Source organism: Gossypium hirsutum, chromosome A03 (assembly GCF_007990345.1).
Source record: "Gossypium hirsutum isolate 1008001.06 chromosome A03, Gossypium_hirsutum_v2.1, whole genome shotgun sequence".
Taxonomy (NCBI): Eukaryota; Viridiplantae; Streptophyta; class Magnoliopsida; order Malvales; family Malvaceae; genus Gossypium; species Gossypium hirsutum.
In genome coordinates, this window is record NC_053426.1 from 105107870 (window position 1) to 105125350 (window position 17481).

At 33.3% G+C, this 17481-nt stretch overlaps 1 protein-coding gene across 4 annotated transcripts; it reads left to right on the plus strand.

Annotated features, from left to right (window-relative positions):
- Positions 1-13360: 13360 nt before the first annotated feature.
- On the plus strand, positions 13361-16859 carry LOC107896957 (transcription factor VOZ1). Of its 4 annotated transcripts, none has more exons than XM_016822272.2 (5): positions 13361-13514; positions 14007-14254; positions 14401-14556; positions 15241-15733; positions 15992-16859. In XM_016822272.2, exons 2-5 carry the CDS (start codon positions 14027-14029, stop codon positions 16468-16470), a joined length of 1356 nt encoding a protein of 451 aa, XP_016677761.1. In that variant the 5' UTR covers positions 13361-13514; positions 14007-14026; the 3' UTR covers positions 16471-16859. The 4 variants fall into 4 exon arrangements, with proteins under 4 accessions (XP_016677761.1, XP_016677764.1, XP_016677762.1 ...); XM_016822275.2 differs by having other exon boundaries at positions 13378-13514; positions 14021-14254; XM_016822273.2 differs by having other exon boundaries at positions 13383-13559.
- The last annotated feature ends 622 nt before the right edge of the window (positions 16860-17481 follow it).

Genomic DNA, 17481 nt, shown 5'->3' on the forward strand with positions numbered 1-17481 from the left:
TTTTAGGGCGAACCCAGAATAAATAAAGGTAAAAGGACTAAATTGAACGTGCGGGTAAAGAGCAATAATGTAATGAACTGAAAGTTACGGTATCGGAAATTGAGTCTTGAGTACTGTTTCCGTGAAATTTATTCATGAATATTTATTAGAAATATTTATGAATTATAGTTGAATGGTTATTTAGTGTTTAATTAAGTGAAGTAGCTTGAATTTAGTTTAAAGGGTTAAATTGCATAAAGAATAAAAGTTTAATTATAGATTAAAGAAGTAAAAGGGACTAATCTAGTAATTAGACCCTAAGTGCCATGTGTGTGTTAATACTGAATAACGTGTGTAATAGTTGGTATATATGTGTAATAGCTATAATATATTTTATGTTATAGCTATTACACATGTTAGTTTTATATTTATTATAGGTTAATAATAGTATAATAAGTAAAATTGATAAAATAGAAAAAGAAGATAGAAAGACTAACAGAGAGTGAACGTGAAAGAAAGAAGAAAGAAAGAAAGAAATAAAAAAGGGAAATTTGAGGATTAAGGCCCTAAAGTTTGATTGGTAAGTTGTTTTAGCTCATTTTCTTATGATTTTTATGTTTATGGGTGCCTAATTCAAAGTTCTACATGTATGAGGTTAAAATGAAGAAAAATAGAGAATTTTTAGATATTGATTTAGTTGAATAAATTGAGGTTTTATGGGTTAAATTGATAGAAATTGAAGTTAGAAGTGATTAGTTAAAGGAATTTCTAAGTTAGGTTTAAATAGGGACTAAGTTGAATAGAGCTCAAAATTTATGTTTTATAATGAATTTTATGAGTTAGAAATTGTTAATGAGTTGATTAAAAGAGAATGTGAAGCTTAAGTTAAAGAAAAAAAGATTAGTAATGGAAAAAGGACGAAATTGGAATTTTTGTAAAAGTTTGGTAGAAAGTGAAAATGTGTTTTATGAATTAATATATTAATGATTTTTAATTGTATGATTGTTAGTAGCAAACGCAGCACCAGATACGTCATCAAAGAAGGGAAAAGAGAAAGTGAACGAAGATATCGATTAAATTCGATAAATAGTGGTTTGTATTTCTATAATCCGAACTTAGTTATTATTTGTTATAGTTATATACATATGGCAATTGTTAGTGTTAGAATTATGATATTTTACAATTGGAATGGATTGATTTTGGTATGCGATGAATTTATTGAATTTATATTGATTGAAATTATTTTGATTGAATTTATATTGATTGAATTATATAATATATATGATTTATGTAGAAATTTGAATATTGAATGAATATTATATTGAAAATATATTGATTAGAAATATGAGGAAATTGATATGAATATATGAGATTGTGATATTTGAATATTTGATATTGAAAAGTGAATGGAATTGTATTGAATTATGAATTAATGTGAATAATTGAACTATATTGTTGAATTGAATGAAATTGTATGAATTGTGAAAATGGGTGAATATATGTGATTATCAGAATAGTATATTGATGAAAGAATTATTAAATTGAGAAAGTGAATGAAATACCCTATTAACTAGTCGGGCTGAGTCGGATATAATTGGCATGCCATAGGATCTGGAAGTGTACGGGATTTGTCGGCTTTATCGATTAGGCACCTCGTGTGTCGTATCAGGCACCTCGTGTGTCGTATTAGGCACCTCGTGTGTAGTTTTAGGCACTTTATGTGTCGTATACTGATCAGGTACTATGTACCGTTTTAGGCACAATGTGTCGTACTGGTGTGTTTGGGTTGGAATCCGTGTATCCGTCAAAGTCCGGGTTTGTTAATAGGGGTAAATAAGTGAAAGATAAATCGAATAAATTTGATTGATCAAGATATTGAAATGAAACGAGAAATTGAACTAAGAATTGAAAATTTAGATATGAAATTGAAAATATATTTGATATTTATATTGTATGAAAATGTGAATGAGGTAAGTATTTTTACCATATTGAAATGAATGTGATTTTGAATACCCTATTAACAGTGTCGGGCTAGTCGGATATAGTTGACATGTCATAGGAATTGGAAGTATTAGGATATTCCGACATTGAGTCGATGAGACACTATGTGTCGACTACTGTTAAAGTTTCGGATTTGTTCCGATGAAGTACTTTGTGTACTATAATGTTAAAGTTCCGGATTTATTCCGATGAAGCACTATGTGTTTATCTCGGAGTGTGGGTTGGATCCGTGTATCCATCAGTGTCCGAGTTATGTTAATAAGGGTAAATAAAGTAAATGTTATTAAAGTACTGATTGATATTGAATAATAGCAATAATGTGTTTGAATTACCATGTTTTAAAGTTGATTAAGCTATTGTTTATAGATTTACCACTGAGAGTATTCTCAGCGTACGGTTTGTTTCCATGCGCAGGCTATGTACGAAAATATAAGGACCCAGCATACAAGCCGATCCCCAAACTCAAATTGGTGAAGTTTCTATCTTTTTGGAAAATGGCATCGTACCTAGGATGTCTTTTGGTCATTTTGAAAGTATCTAAGTTGTTAAGTGATATTTTGGTATGTTTTGTAAATGTTACCAAAACCTTAAGTATGGTATGTTTTGATATGTTAGTGAAGAGTAATAAGAGGAAGTGTTGGTAAATATTGTAGAGAGAAGAAATGAAGATGTTATAAACTTAGTTATCAACATTTTATACTAAAACAGATTTGGACAGTAGCGGTAGTCCAACTTTGAAAATATACGAAAAATAGTATAAAGTGAATTAGATAATGAATAAAATTTGTAATTGAAGCTTAATGAATCTATTTTTATATGGAAGAAATAAAATAGGTAAAAGAGTTGTATTTTATGAGATATTTACGTTTTGGTGAAACAGGATTAGAACAATTTTTGAATTCCCTGTTCTGACTTTATAAATTCACCATAAATTGTGTATTAAGAATTAGGACTCAAACTTTATTTTTATGGATTCCTTATTGAGTCTATTTTTAATTGAAACAAATGGCATAGTCATTGGATTTCTGTACAAGAAGAAATTTGATTCGTAGTGCACAAGGGTCAAAGTAGCCGAACCCTAAAACAGGGGAGACTTTTTCTAATAAACTGTACTAATTGGACTGACCAAAAATTCTATAAAAAAATTAGTATGTAGATATATGAGTCTAGTTTCAGGAAAAATTTACGGAATTAGATTTCGATTTTTGTAACTCGAGATATGATTTTTTTAACGACCGTGACGCAGATAGATAGTTTACAACGAAAATTGTTTAAGTGCTAAGATAAGTTTTGTAATGTCTCCTGCTCGACTCCGGCGACGGTCTCGGGTAGGGGACGTTACAATCTTGATTGGTATCAGAGTTAATTAGGTTTAGTCGGTTCTAGGACTAAATCGAATGTCAATGTGAATCTAGAGGTACATGCCATTACTGAGTCAAATTTGAGTTGGGATTGGATGCTGATATGTTTATTGAATATTTTTGTTTTATAGCATTAAGAATGTCTGATAAAAGCATTGAGGATACTGATCAAGAGATGTATAGTGAGGATGATGAACCGTATAATGTGAATGAATCGGAGTCTGCAACTCCAAGTGTGAATCCAGTAGGAAATCAACCGAATGTTGGAAGTGATAATACTGAAGTCTTTAGAATAATCGTCGATGCCCTTCAAAAAGTGGTAAGAACTATGCCTGCTACGTCTTCTATCCCTATTACCCGAAGAGCTCCAATTAAAGAATTGAGAAAATATGGAGCTACAGAATTTTTGGGTGCGAAGGGAATTGATTCGACTATTGCTGAAAATTGGTTAAAGACTACAAAAAGAGTTCTGAAGCAACTTGAATGTACACCACAAGAAAGCTTAGTGTGTGTTGTCTCATTACTGCAAGATGAAGCTTTCGTATGGTGGGAATCAGTGATTCAGAATGTACTTGAGGAACAGATAAGTTGGGACTTCTTTCAAAAAGAGTTTCAAAAGAAGTATTTGGGAGAAATGTACATAGAGGACAAAAGACAAGAGTTCTTAACACTGAAACAAGGTGAGATGCTCATAGTGGATTATGAACGAGAATTTCTGAGATTGAGCAGATATGCCACTGAGTTTGTACCGACTGAAGCCGACCGATGTAAAAGATTTTTAAGAGGATTACATGATGAATTTAGACTACAGTTGATGCCTCTTAGAATCACTGAGTTTGCGGATTTAACGGAAAGCGCTAAGATGATTGAACAAATTCTCGGAAGGGATAAAAAGTCTGAAGTTGCTCGTTCGACTAAAAAAACGTCCCGGAATGGTTAGTTCAAGTCTACAGCCTAATCGGTCAAAGGAATCACGAGGTAATTGGAGATTTAGTTCTCGATCGGAAAGGAGTGATCGAGGTAGGAAAAGACAGACTACTGTGTCTACTGGCAGTATCCGAAGTCCAGTTCAGAATACTGAATTTCCAATATGTGAGCATTGTGGAAACCGACACAAAGAGGAGTGTAGAAAGTTGACTGGAGGTTGTTTCCGTTGTGGAGCTACCGATCACTTTATTAAAGATTGCCCAAAGATATCTGGAACAACACCGACAGTAGTGCAAAGATCTGAATTTGCTTCCAGAGGCCAGGGATCAGGCCGAAGTAGTTCGTTTGCTAGAGGTGGTACTAGAAGAACTAGTGAGAGTGCTACACAACAATCTGAAGCTAGAGCTCCAGCTCGAGCGTATGTTGTGAGGACTCGAGAAGAGAAAGATGCTCACGATATGGTGACAGGTATATTCTTATTGAATTCAGCACCCGTTTATGCTTTAATGGACCCTGAGTCATCACATTCATATGTTAATACGAAAGTAGTTGAGACAAAAAAATTAGAGTCTGAATTGTCTAAAGTTATGATAGAAGTGTCTAATCCACTGGGACAAACTACTTTAGTGAACCATATATGTCGAAGATGTTCGTTAATGATTCAAGATAGAATATTCCCTGTTGATCTGTTGATTATGCCATTTGGCGACTTTGATGTTATTTTGGGAATGGACTGGTTATCAGAACATGGAGTGATTTTAGACTGTTATAAGAAGAAGTTTATTGTTCAGAATGAAAGTGAAGACAGAATTGAAGTAAATGGTATTCGGACTAGTGGATCAATTCGTATTGTTTCGGCCATTAAAGCTAGCAAGCTTCTTCATCGAGGTTGTAATGCTTTATTAGCATATGTGATTAATTCGGATTCAGTTGAAAGTCAGTGTAGTAAAATTCGGACTGTATGTGAATTTTCTGATGTATTCCCTGAGGAATTACCTGGATTACCCCCTGATCGAGAGGTAGAATTTGTGATTGAAGTCTACCCAGGTACAGATCCGGTATCGATACCTCCGTACCGTATGGCACCTACTGAGCTAAAGGAATTAAAAGTACAGTTGCAAGACTTATTGGACAGAGGTTTTATACGACCTAGTACATCACCATAGGGAGCTCCAATGTTATTTGTTAAGAAGAAAGATGGGTCGATGCGGTTGTGCATTGATTATCGACAACTCAACAAAGTGACTGTCAAGAACAAGTATCCACTTCCCCGAATAGATGATTTGTTTGATCAACTGAAAGGAGCTTCCGTATTTTCAAAGATTGATCTGAGGTCAGGATACTATCAGTTGAAAGTAAAAGAGTACGACATATTGAAGACGGCATTCCGTACGAGGTATGGGCATTATGAATTTTTAGTGATGCCATTTGGACTGACAAATGCCCCTGCTACTTTTATGGATCTTATGAATCAGATTTTTCAGCCATACTTGGATCAGTTCGTAGTAGTTTTTATCAACGATATTTTGGTGTATTCCAAGTCAGAAAAAGATCATGAGCAACATCTCCAGATTGTTTTGCAAATACTACGAGAAAAGCAATTGTACGAAAAATTGAGCAAGTGTGAATTCTGGTTATCAGAAGTTGTGTTTCTTGGTCATGCCGTATCAGCGGATGGAATTAGAGTGGATCCAAAGAAGATTGAAGCAGTTATTCAGTGGAAAGTTCCTAAGAATGTATCAGAGGTACGAAGTTTTCTCGGATTGGCTGGTTACTATCGAAGATTTGTCAACGGATTTTCAAAGATAGCCTTACCGATGACCAAGCTACTACAGAAGAATATTCTATTTGTTTGGAATGAGCAATGTCAGAAAAGTTTTGAAGCATTAAAACGAATGTTAACAGAGGCACCGGTGTTGACTTTACCAGAATCAGAAAGAGATTTTGTAGTGTACAGTGATGCTTCATTGAGTGGACTGGAATGTGTACTGATGCAGAACGGGAAAGTCATTGCTTATGCTTCACGGCAACTGAAACCGCATGAACGCAACTATCCAACTCATGATTTAGAATTAGCAGCTGTAATTTTTTCCTTGAAGATTTGGAGGCACTATCTTTATGGTGAAAAGTGCTATGTTTATACAGATCATAAAAGTTTGAAGTATCTGCTTTCGCAAAAAGAATTGAATCTGAGACAAAGGCATTGGATAGAGCTTCTAAAAGACTATGATTGTGTCATAGACTATCATCCAGGGAAGGCTAATGTAGTAGCTGACGCACTGAGTAGAAAAGCTGCGATTGAATTACGAGCAATGTTTGCACAACTTAGTATCACTGAAGATGGAAGCCTTTTGACTGAATTAAGAATAAAGCCAGTAATGTTTGATCGAATCAGATCAGCACAGTTAGAAGATGATAAGTTGTTAAAGAAAAGAGAGATGATTCGGAATGGTACAACAGAAAATTTTAGCATTGATGGAAATTACTGTCTAAGATTTCAGAATCGACTTTGCATTCCGAATAATTCTGAGTTGAAAGAGTTAATTCTTCGAGAAGCTCATAATAGTCCATTTGCATTTCATCCTAGAGGTATGAAAATGTATTGTGATTTGCGTGAATTGTATTGGTGGTCGGGAATGAAAAAGGATATAACTGAATATGTGGCAAAGTGTTTGACTTGTCAACGAGTGAAGGCAGAACATCAAGTTCTATCGGGATTACTTCAACTCATCAATATTCCTGAATGGAAATGGGACCGAATAACGATGGACTTTGTGACGGGATTACCGATGTCTACAAGTAAAAAGAATGCTATTTGGGTAATAGTTGATCGACTTACGAAGTCAGCTCATTTCTTAGCTGTGAGAACCGATTGGTCGTTAAAGAAACTTGCTGAGGTTTATGTTCGGGAAATCATTGGATTACATGGTATTCCAAAATCAATAATTTCTGACAGAGATCCAAGGTTTACGTCAAGGTTTTGGAAGCAATTACATGAATCTTTTGGTACTCGACTTCACTTTAGTACAGCTTTTCATCCACAGACTGATGGTTAATCTGAACGGGTAATACAAATTTTAGAAGATATGCTTCGATCCTGTATGATTGATTTTGAGTCTAACTGGGAATATTATTTGTCATTAGCCGAATTTGTGTATAATAATAGTTTCCAGTCACGTATACAGATGGCACCGTATGAGGCTTTGTATGGACGAAGATGCTGATCACCCGTATGTTGGACAGAACTGAATGAGAAGAATATGATTGGACCTGAATTGGTTCAAGAAACGAAAAGTACAGTTAAGAAAATTCGAGAAAGATTGAAAACTACTTTTGATAGACAGAAATCATATGCAGATTTGAAATGATGGGATGTTGAATACTCAGTCGGGGATAAAGTATTTTTAAAAGTTTCACCTTGGAAGAAAATTCTAAGATTTGGTCAAAAAGGAAAATTAAGTCCTCGTTTTATTAGGCCTTACGAAGTTATTGAGAGAATTGGACCAGTAGCGTATCGATTGGCCTTACCTCCTGAACTACAGAAAATGCACGATGTCTTCCATGTTTCTATGCTAAGAAGATATCGATCGGATCCTTCACATGTTATTACGACCGAGAATGTAGAAATTCGACCTGACTTATCGTATGAAGAAGAACCAGTTGAGATTCTAGCACGAGAGGTAAAAGAATTACGTAATAAACGTATTCCTTTAGTAAAAGTGCTATGGCAAAGTCACAGTGTTGAAGAAGCTACGTGTGAGCCGGAAGAAACGATGAGATCTCAATACCCCCATCTCTTTTCAGGTAAATTTCGAGGACGAAATTTATCAAGGGGGAGAGAATTGTAATGAACCGAAAGTTACGGTATCGGAAATTGAGTCTTGAGTACTGTTTCCGTGAAATTTATTCATGAATATTTATTAGAAATATTTATGAATTATAGTTGAATGGTTATTTAGTGTTTAATTAAGTGAAGTAGCTTAAATTTAGTTTAAAGGGCTAAATTGCATAAGGAATAAAAGTTTAACTATAGATTAAAGAAGTAAAAGGGACTAATCTAGTAATTAGACCCTAAGTGCCATGTGTGTGTTAATATTGAATAACGTGTGTAACAGTTGGTATATATATGTAATAGCTATAAGATATTTTATGTTATAGCTATTACACATGTTAGTTTTATATTTATTATAGGTTAATAATAGTATAATAAGTAAAATTGATAAAATAGAAAAAGAAGATAGAAAGACTAACAGAGAGCAAACGTGAAAGAAAGAAGAAAGAAAGAAAGAAATAAAAAAGGGAAATTTAAGGATTAAGGCCCTAAAGTTTGATTGGTAAGTTGTTTTAGCTCATTTTCTTATGATTTTTATGTTTATGGATGCCTAATTCAAAGTTCTACATGTATGAGGTTAAAATGAAGAAAAATAGAGAATTTTTAGATATTGATTTAGTTGAATAAATTGAGGTTTTATGGGTTAAATTGATAGAAATTGAAGTTAGAAGTGATTAGTTAAAGGAATTTCTAAGTTAGGTTTAAATAGGGACTAAGTTGAATAGAGCTCAAAATTTATGTTTTATAATGAATTTTATGAGTTAGAAATTGTTAATGAGTTGATTAAAAGAGAATATGAAGCTTAAGTTAAAGAAAAAAAGATTAGTAATGGAAAAAGGACGAAATTGGAATTTTTGTAAAAGTTTGGTAGAAAGTGAAAATGTGTTTTATGAATTAATATATTGATGATTTTTAATTGTATGATTGTTAGTAGCAAACGTAGCACCGAATACGTCATCAAAGAAGGGAAAAGAGAAAGTGAACGAAGATATCGATTAAATTCGATAAATAGTGGTTTGTATTTCTATAAACCGAGCTTAATCGTTATTGGTATATTTGATATTTATATTGTATGAAAATGTGAATGAGGTAAGTATTTTTACCATATTGAAATGAATGTGATTTTGAATACCCTATTAACAGTGTCGGGCTAGTCGGATATAGTTGACATGTCATAGGAATTGGAAGTATTGGGATATTCTGACATTGAGTCGATGAGACACTATGTGTCGACTACTGTTAAAGTTTCGGATTTGTTCCGATGAAGTACTTTATGTACTATAATGTTAAAGTTCCGAATTTATTCCGATGAAGCACTATGTGCTTATCCCGGAGTGTGGGTTGGATCCGTGTATCTGTCAGTTTCCGAGTTATATTAATAAGGGTAAATAAAGTAAAGGTTATTAAAGTACTGATTGATATTGAATAATAGCACTAATGTGTTTGAATTACCATGTTTTAAAGTTGATTAAGCTATTGTTTATAGAAATACCACTGAGAGTATTCTCAGCGTACGGTTTGTTTCCGTGCGCAGGCTAGGTACGAAAGTATAAGGACTCAGCATACAAGCCGATCCCCAAACTCAAATTGGTGAAGTTTCTATCTTTTTGGAAAATGGCATTGTACCTAGGATGTCTTTTGGTCATTTTAAAAGTATCCAACTTGTTAAGTGATATTTTGGTATGTTTTGTAAATGTTACCAAAACCTTAAGTATGGTATGTTTTGATATGTTAGTGAAGAGTAATAAGAGGAAGTGTTGGTAAATATTGTAGAGAGAAGAAATGAAGATGTTATAAACTTAGTTATCAACATTTTATACTAAAACAGATTTGGACAGTAGCGGTAGTCCAACTTTGAAAATATACGAAAAATAGTATAAAGTGAATTAGATAATGAATAAAATTTGTAATTGAAGCTTAATGAATCTATTTTTATATGGAAGAAATAAAATAGGTAAAAGAGTTGTATTTTATGAGATATTTACGTTTTGGTGAAACAGGATTAGAACAATTTCTGGATTCCCTGTTTTGACTTTATAAATTCACCATAAATTGTGTATTAAGAATTAGGACTCAAAATTTATTTTTATGTATTCCTTATTGAGTCTATTTTTAATTGAAACAAATGGAATAGTCATTGGATTTCTGTACAGGAAGAAATTTGATTCGTAGTGCACAAGGGTCAGAGTAGCCGAACCCTGAAACAGGGGAGACTTTTTCTAATAAACTGTACAAATTGACCTGACCAAAAATTCTAGAAAAAAATTAGTAAGTAGATATATGAGTCTAGTTTCATGGAAAATTTACGGAATTAGATTTCGAGTTTTTTAACTCGAGATATGATTTTTTTAGCGACCGTGACGCAGATAGATAGTTTACTACGAAAACTGTTTAAGTGCTAAGATAAGTTTTGTAATGTCTCCTGCTCGACTCCAGCGACGGTCTCGGGTAGGGGGACATTACAAATAAGCTAAAAAGGAAATTTTCTCCTCTTCCCAAAACGCACAACATCAGGGGGACCATTTTGAAAGCGGGACAAAACCATGGGGCCAAATTAAAAGGAAAAAATAAAGTTATTTGCAAACCATAAAAAAGCGGAGGGGCTAAAAGTGCAATTAACCCCTCTATAGAAAAACAACGTTGTGGTAAAACGGCGTCATTTTGACTCATGCGCACTGGCACCAAAACGGTGCCGTTTAGGACCTTATATAAATAACAAAAATCTAAAAGAAAAAGTCATTTTCTCTCATTTCTTAAAAAAAACACATAACCCCTCTCTCCTTTTCTCTCTGCAGGTCTGAAGTTCGGCCAGGCTCCATTTGCCGACCACCGTAGTTCGCCGCCGGTTGCCGTTGCCATCTCCGACGCCGCCGTTTTCCTTTTTTTTATAATTTTTTATGAAATATATGTAAATACAAATAAAAACAATAGCAGTAAAAAGTTTCAAAAATAAAAGAAGAAATACTTAAAAATAGTAAAAGAGTCACCTTGTATTTTGATTTTTTTTTTGTATTTTCGTACAAAACATAAAGCCACCTCTAAAACTATTTGAATTCCCTCTGTAGATTCTCTGTGTTTTTGATTTTGCCTCTCTCTATATATTCATAAAAAAGGGTCCCTTTACAATGATTTTTCATGAGGCTTTTATAGCCATTTTACAACTGATTTTCCGGCCTTTTGCAGGTGCGTGGGTGAATACACTACTGAAGTGGCGTGGTGGAGCGGCGCACGTCACGGAGGTGTTGCACGCGGCGCGTGGGCGTGGGCACGAGCGACGGCTTGTCTAGGGTTTTTCCCTCTTTTTCTTGAAAAAATTTTAGTTTTTGGGGCTTGTAATTTTGGGCTAGGGTTTAGGCTTTGGGATTTAATTGGGCTGTAATCTTGGACTTTGTTTTTTTATTTGGTTTTGTTTTTGGGCCTGGGCTAAAATTGGGCCCTACATTATCCATAAAAAATAATTTACATGTTATAAAAGTGTTATAATATATTTATTTATAAAAAATTATGGGCAAGAAGTACAAACATAACTTATTTATGTGTCCATGTTATATATATATAAATAGTATACTTATTAATAGAAAATGTTATAGTTTTTTTTATCATAACTTATTTATAAATATATCTTTCTAAAGTTGTATTAAATTTTATATTATTTATAAGAAGTGTTTTGAAAGTTCTGGACAATTTATAAGACATTTTTAATAAATTTTATATTATTTTTTACTTTATTTACATATTATAAAAAGTAATATAACCCAGCATAAATCTTTGTCCAATTTAAGTTTATATAATTTTTTTGTAATTAAACCTACAAATAATTTAAACTGTAAACTCAAATATTATAAGGTTGATGCTAATTTTACAGATAGAAAAGGCTTTTCTTGCTCTATATCGTGGAATATGATACCATTTGAGAGAATGATGCCAGACATAAACATCATAGGCAGTTAGTGAACTCTTCAATTTGAGATTTTTAAAACTTTGAAATGTGGTTGAGAAAACATTAATTGTTTTAAAAAAAAATTATTTTCCATATTAACAACATCCCCTTAATATAGCATAAAAAAATAATGTTGTATCGTACTAATATGTTGCATATTTTATAACTTCAATCATAGGTGAAATTGAGATGATTCATACTTTCAAGAGTACATGGAAGAAGAAAACTTGATAATCTTAATAATGCAGATTCCAATTTAGATGATGACGAACTAGGTTAAAGATCAACAAATGATAATAAGGAGAATATGTTAAATATTGAGGAGGAAATAACCCAACAAAAATACGCTAGAACAATTAGATAAAATTTCATATGATCTTTATTCTTCTTATTATTTTTATTAACAATCGTATTATCAACTACTGTTTTAGATTAAAATAATACATATGATAATTTGATTTTAATTTTTGTTACTAACTTAAAAATTATTTTTGTCACACTAATAATTTTTTTGTAGTAACTAATTTTTTAAAATATAAATTAAATAACTGTGTAATTATAATTTGTACTATCAAATACGATATAAAAATTATAATGTAATTACACATTGTAAGCATCTAGGGAATTACATTTCCTTGTAATTATAAGAAAGTGTAATTACCACCCTAATAATTTCATTTTTAGTCAATTACTTTGTGGTTACCAAACAAACTCTAAATATTTTTATTAATAAATCAATAAATAACTATTTATTACTAGTATTTATATATTAATAAATTATTTTTTAGTAATTTATTTATTATTATTATTAATTACTTTTATTAACAATTTTTTTACTATATAATATCAAATCATATCTTTTAGATTTTAGTTATCATCGAATCTTGAATTCAAACTACAACAAACACTTTTAAAAAAATCTCATCTAAAATTTTGTTTATGATAAATTATATCGTTAGCCATATTATGAATCTATGAAAAACAATTCAAACAGCTTTTTTCTTCGATCTCCTACAATGACTATCAGATCGACTTGGATCTAAGGTATGTTCTTCTAGGTACTAATCCACCATATTGATTGTCGAATTATTGCTTGGAACTCCCTGACAAAACTTTAAAAAAAAAATTTAACAACCCAATGACTTAAATAAGACTTTTGAATAGTACAGTAATTTAAATGAAAACTTTTAAATAACTTAATGACCAAAATAAAAATTTATCCATAATTTAGTATATAATTTATTGTTTTACTGGGAAAATAGTGTTGGCTGGCAAAGCCAAAAAAAGAAAAAGAAAAAGAAAGCAGTATATATTAAAAGAAAGAGGTAGTCAGTGTTGTGAACTTCTGATGCTTGCGGGTAAATATAAATAGTTGGAGGCGGTCTTTTTCGTATTTGTCGCGGTTTCCCCTCTGCTTATCTGGAGACTGCGCTGGACCCTCACTCCTCTCTTCTTCCTCCTTTTCCCATTGCATGTAATATTTTCCTCTTTTCTTCCATCTCTTCTCTTTTCTTTTTAGGTATTTTTTTCCCTTTCCCTTTTTTTTTTCTGTTTTCTACTTCTGTTCTGTTTTTTTTTCACTTATTATTTGGGATAACATTTGTGAGATCAAATGCGTAACCCATTTTTTTCTCTTCTTTAAGTCGTCCCTTTGACTTGATTTGTTGCTTTAAAAAAAAAGTTTTAGGGGTTTCAATATTCGATTTGGAAAAGTACTTGTTATGTTTTAGGGTTTTTGGGTAGGATTGAAACTGTGAAAACTAGGTGGATTTGGGATCACTACGGAAAAGGGTTCTTATTTATGTCTCCGTTAAACAGCATTATAAGATTTATCTTCAGTTTTCTCATTTTTTTGTTTATTTAAGTGTATATTGTGTGTATGTATATGTTTTTGTGTTCAGTGATTTAAGGGTCGAAATTCTTAGATATGTTAGGTCTTCTAAATTCTTCCATTGTGGTTTAATAGGGTTTTGGTGTTAGGAGGCAATGCAGAATAATTCATCAAAGAACAAATGTACATCTGCATCTCACCAGCAGATGGTGGACAATGCAAAGAACCGGCTAAATTTTCTCCAAGAACAGTTCACTGATCTTCAAGCAGCTAGGAAGGAAGGTCGAGCCGGTGATGTTGCAGTGTTAGAGGAGCAAGTATATCAGAATCTTCGTGAGTGGAAAGCTGAGCTCTGCACACCATCCCCGGCCTCTTCTTTATTGGTTTGTATCTTTCTATTTTATCAACACCACTTAAACTCTTTGCACCAATCTACCTGTAAATAAAATGGGGGTAAGCTCTGTTTTTGAACTTATTGGATAGTGTTTCTGTGCCTAAACGTGAAGTGACTTTGATGAACTTTATGTAGGGTAGTCTTGGATCATTCTCTGATGATATAAACCGATTGTTGCAACTGTACGAGGAGGAAGATGATGCCACTAGTCCATTAAAGGAGTCAGCTGTGCTGAAGCCTGAGATTGATGATCAAAGCCTAAATCCCAGTAGTTTACCTGTAATTCCCGAGGTGAGACCTTTATCTCCAAATGTGATGCTAATATGGAGAAAGACTAACTCGTTTGCTTTAGGTTTTCTTTTCTACATTCTTTTCTTACTAAAACGCTACTACTCTGAAAAGAAAGGAAATTAAATGTAACTTAAAATTTATGTTAAGTATTTTATGTTTGGGTTTACTCTATAATATTTTTCCTTATTGTTGGTTCGATATAAATATCTATTTATTTCTTTATAAAGTAAAAGTGAGTGTAGATATCCTACTCTGGTGGACACTGGAGAGTCTATGTGCCAAAATTTTAATTTCATTTGATAAACCCATTAGTGTTGAATATATATTCTTTTAGGTAGCTCTTGCATGTTGATTTTCTTTCTCCTAATACTAACCATTTTATATTAAAAGTAAATTAGGTGATGATCGCGTTGGTTTTTGGATATTTAGCTGAACTTAAGTACAATTTTCATTGTACTTCTGTTTCATACTTGTTTAAAGCCAAAGTATGAAACATAGATTTGTTTGAGTGACACATTGATCTGAGCATAAAACATATAAATGACTCATGGTGTTTTCTTGATTTGAACTTCTGCGTCACTTTCTCCCCCCCCCCCTTTTCCCTATTTTTGGTTTGTTTCATTGCTCATCGTTTGCGCGTTTGCCTGGAAGTGGCAATGAAGACTAACACATTTTCTTTCTCAGGACTATTTTGTGACTCATGAGCCACAAGAACAATCATTTCAAGGGTTTGATTTATGCAAAGTTTCTACCTCAGCTAATGCTGACATAAATTATCAATTGGATTATCATCCATTTGATTTACAACAAGATTTTGACCATGGGCATCTCCTCGATGCCAATGGCACTGAAGATTATGTGAAGGATGCTAACTCCAACATGCTGCCAAATATCTCTCCTCCACCATCTGCTTTCATGGGTCCGAAGTGTGCTCTGTGGGATTGTACAAGGCCTGCTCAAGGATCTGACTGGTTTCAGGACTACTGTAGCAGTTTTCATGCTACCCTAGCTTTGAATGAAGACCCCCCTGGCACAAATCCCATTCTACGCCCTGGTGGAATTAGTTTAAAGGATAATTTACTACTTGATGCAGTTCGAGCAAAGGCACAGGGTAAGAATGTTGGCATCCCTCAATGTGAAGGTGCCGCTACCATGAAATCTCCTTGGAACGCTACTGGTAAGCTAACATGGTTTTGTCTATCATTTTTCTTTTCTTAAAAAAGAATATTCATTGTTATCTTGGGAATGTAGTAGATAATGTGGTATGATGTGGTTTGTGGCTACATATCTGAAATAGTGTCTAGTTTTCTCTGCAACTTTGCTTTTGGTAATTCTGGCTTTTGCGTATTTGCTTTGAAAATAAAAACCTTGCTTTCTTTTGTCCTTTTTCTTGCCATTATATGTCCTATAAGAAAGCCTCTCTCTTCTATTGCAGAGCTATTTGATCTTTCTTTACTCGAGGGTGAAATAATCAGGGAGTGGCTCTTCTTTGATAAGCCTAGGAGGGCATTTGAGAGTGGAAACAGAAAGCAAAGGTCATTACCAGATTACTCTGGACGTGGTTGGCATGAATCGAGGAAGCAGGTGATGAAGGAATTTGCGGGCCAAAAGAGGTCATACTACATGGACCCGCAACCTTCTGGCAAATATGAATGGCACTTGTTCGAATATGAGATATATGGTTGTGATGCTTTTGCTTTATATAGACTGGAGCTGAAGCTTGCGAATCAAAAGAAGAGTCCCAAAGCAAAAGTTCCAAAGGATTCGCTTGCTGATCTACAGAAGAAAATGGGAAGGCTCACTGCTGAAGTCCCTGGAGATGACAAACCTCCTGGTAAGGGCAAGACAAAGGCAAACAAGAAAGCGGCCACGGCTGCTGCTGCAGTGGCAAATGTTAATTCTGCTCAAGATTAGATGAGCGGTAAGACTGATGAGCTGAATTATGGTTATAATGTTTCTGAAAGAAGAAAATTGACTAGTTGTGCATTTGGCATCCAGTGTTATTCTGCATCAAGCTTTGCTGTAGTTGGTCTATAGATAAGAGACCAAAGATTGCAGTGTCATTTTCTTAAAAGAACTTTTTTCCTTTATTCCTTCTTCAGTTGCTGCTTGGTGGCTTTTTACTGCTTATATGGTGTTTATGTACAGTTAGAGTAAGTGGAAACCTTTATTATATTAAACTGGGGAGGGAGGTAAACGGTAAATTGTAGATGAAGAAAATTTTATATAGGGAAACATGTTAATTTCTCCCTAATATTGATGCAGTTTATTGTTAATCCAAGGTAGTGGATTGTTTTCTCTCACACTCGCCCTTCTAGTTAGTTTATATGTACAAATCAATGGGTGCTCATTTGCTTTCGAATGCTGCTTGGTTTTAACATATGCAAAGCCCAGGTGAGTGAATGATAAAGAAAAAGAGGCCCTGGAATGGGTGCTCCTTTTCCTATTATGCTGCCCTTCACTTTCACTGCCATTGTCAGATATACGAGTTAATGGTAACTTAAATTGACCCAAGCCAAAGTTAAATAAAAAATAAAAAAACTTTTTAGTTTATTTTTTAGCGTATTGGCTTATTTTAGAAACATTAATTTAATAGAAATCATAAGTACTATAATGCAGTTATATGTATGATACTACATTCATTATTTTAATATGCATGTACAGACAACATTTTCAATAATAATAGCAATATATTGTTGAAATGCATACTTCCAGTTATTAATTATTTTGTACGGAGAGCAAATTCTATATATATTGAGCCCAAAGTGAGCCATCTCTCTGCTTTTTTTGATTTCCAAGGGACACGACCTAATACTTACATTGGAAGTAAAGTAATTTATGAAGCAACAGAATGTGATGCTTGTATTCGAAGTAATTACTGTATAAATGCTAATAAATGAATCCTTCACTGCTCCATCTTTGAAT

Bases quoted from the DNA above. Each gene is read 5' to 3' on its own strand.
- LOC107896957 (XM_016822272.2), top strand. From the start codon at position 14,027: ATGCAGAATAATTCATCAAAGAACAAATGTACATCTGCATCTCACCAG. The intron at 14,255-14,400 runs GTTTGTATCTTT...AACTTTATGTAG, and splicing joins CCCCGGCCTCTTCTTTATTG to GGTAGTCTTGGATCATTCTC. The intron at 14,557-15,240 runs GTGAGACCTTTA...TTTCTTTCTCAG, and splicing joins GTTTACCTGTAATTCCCGAG to GACTATTTTGTGACTCATGA.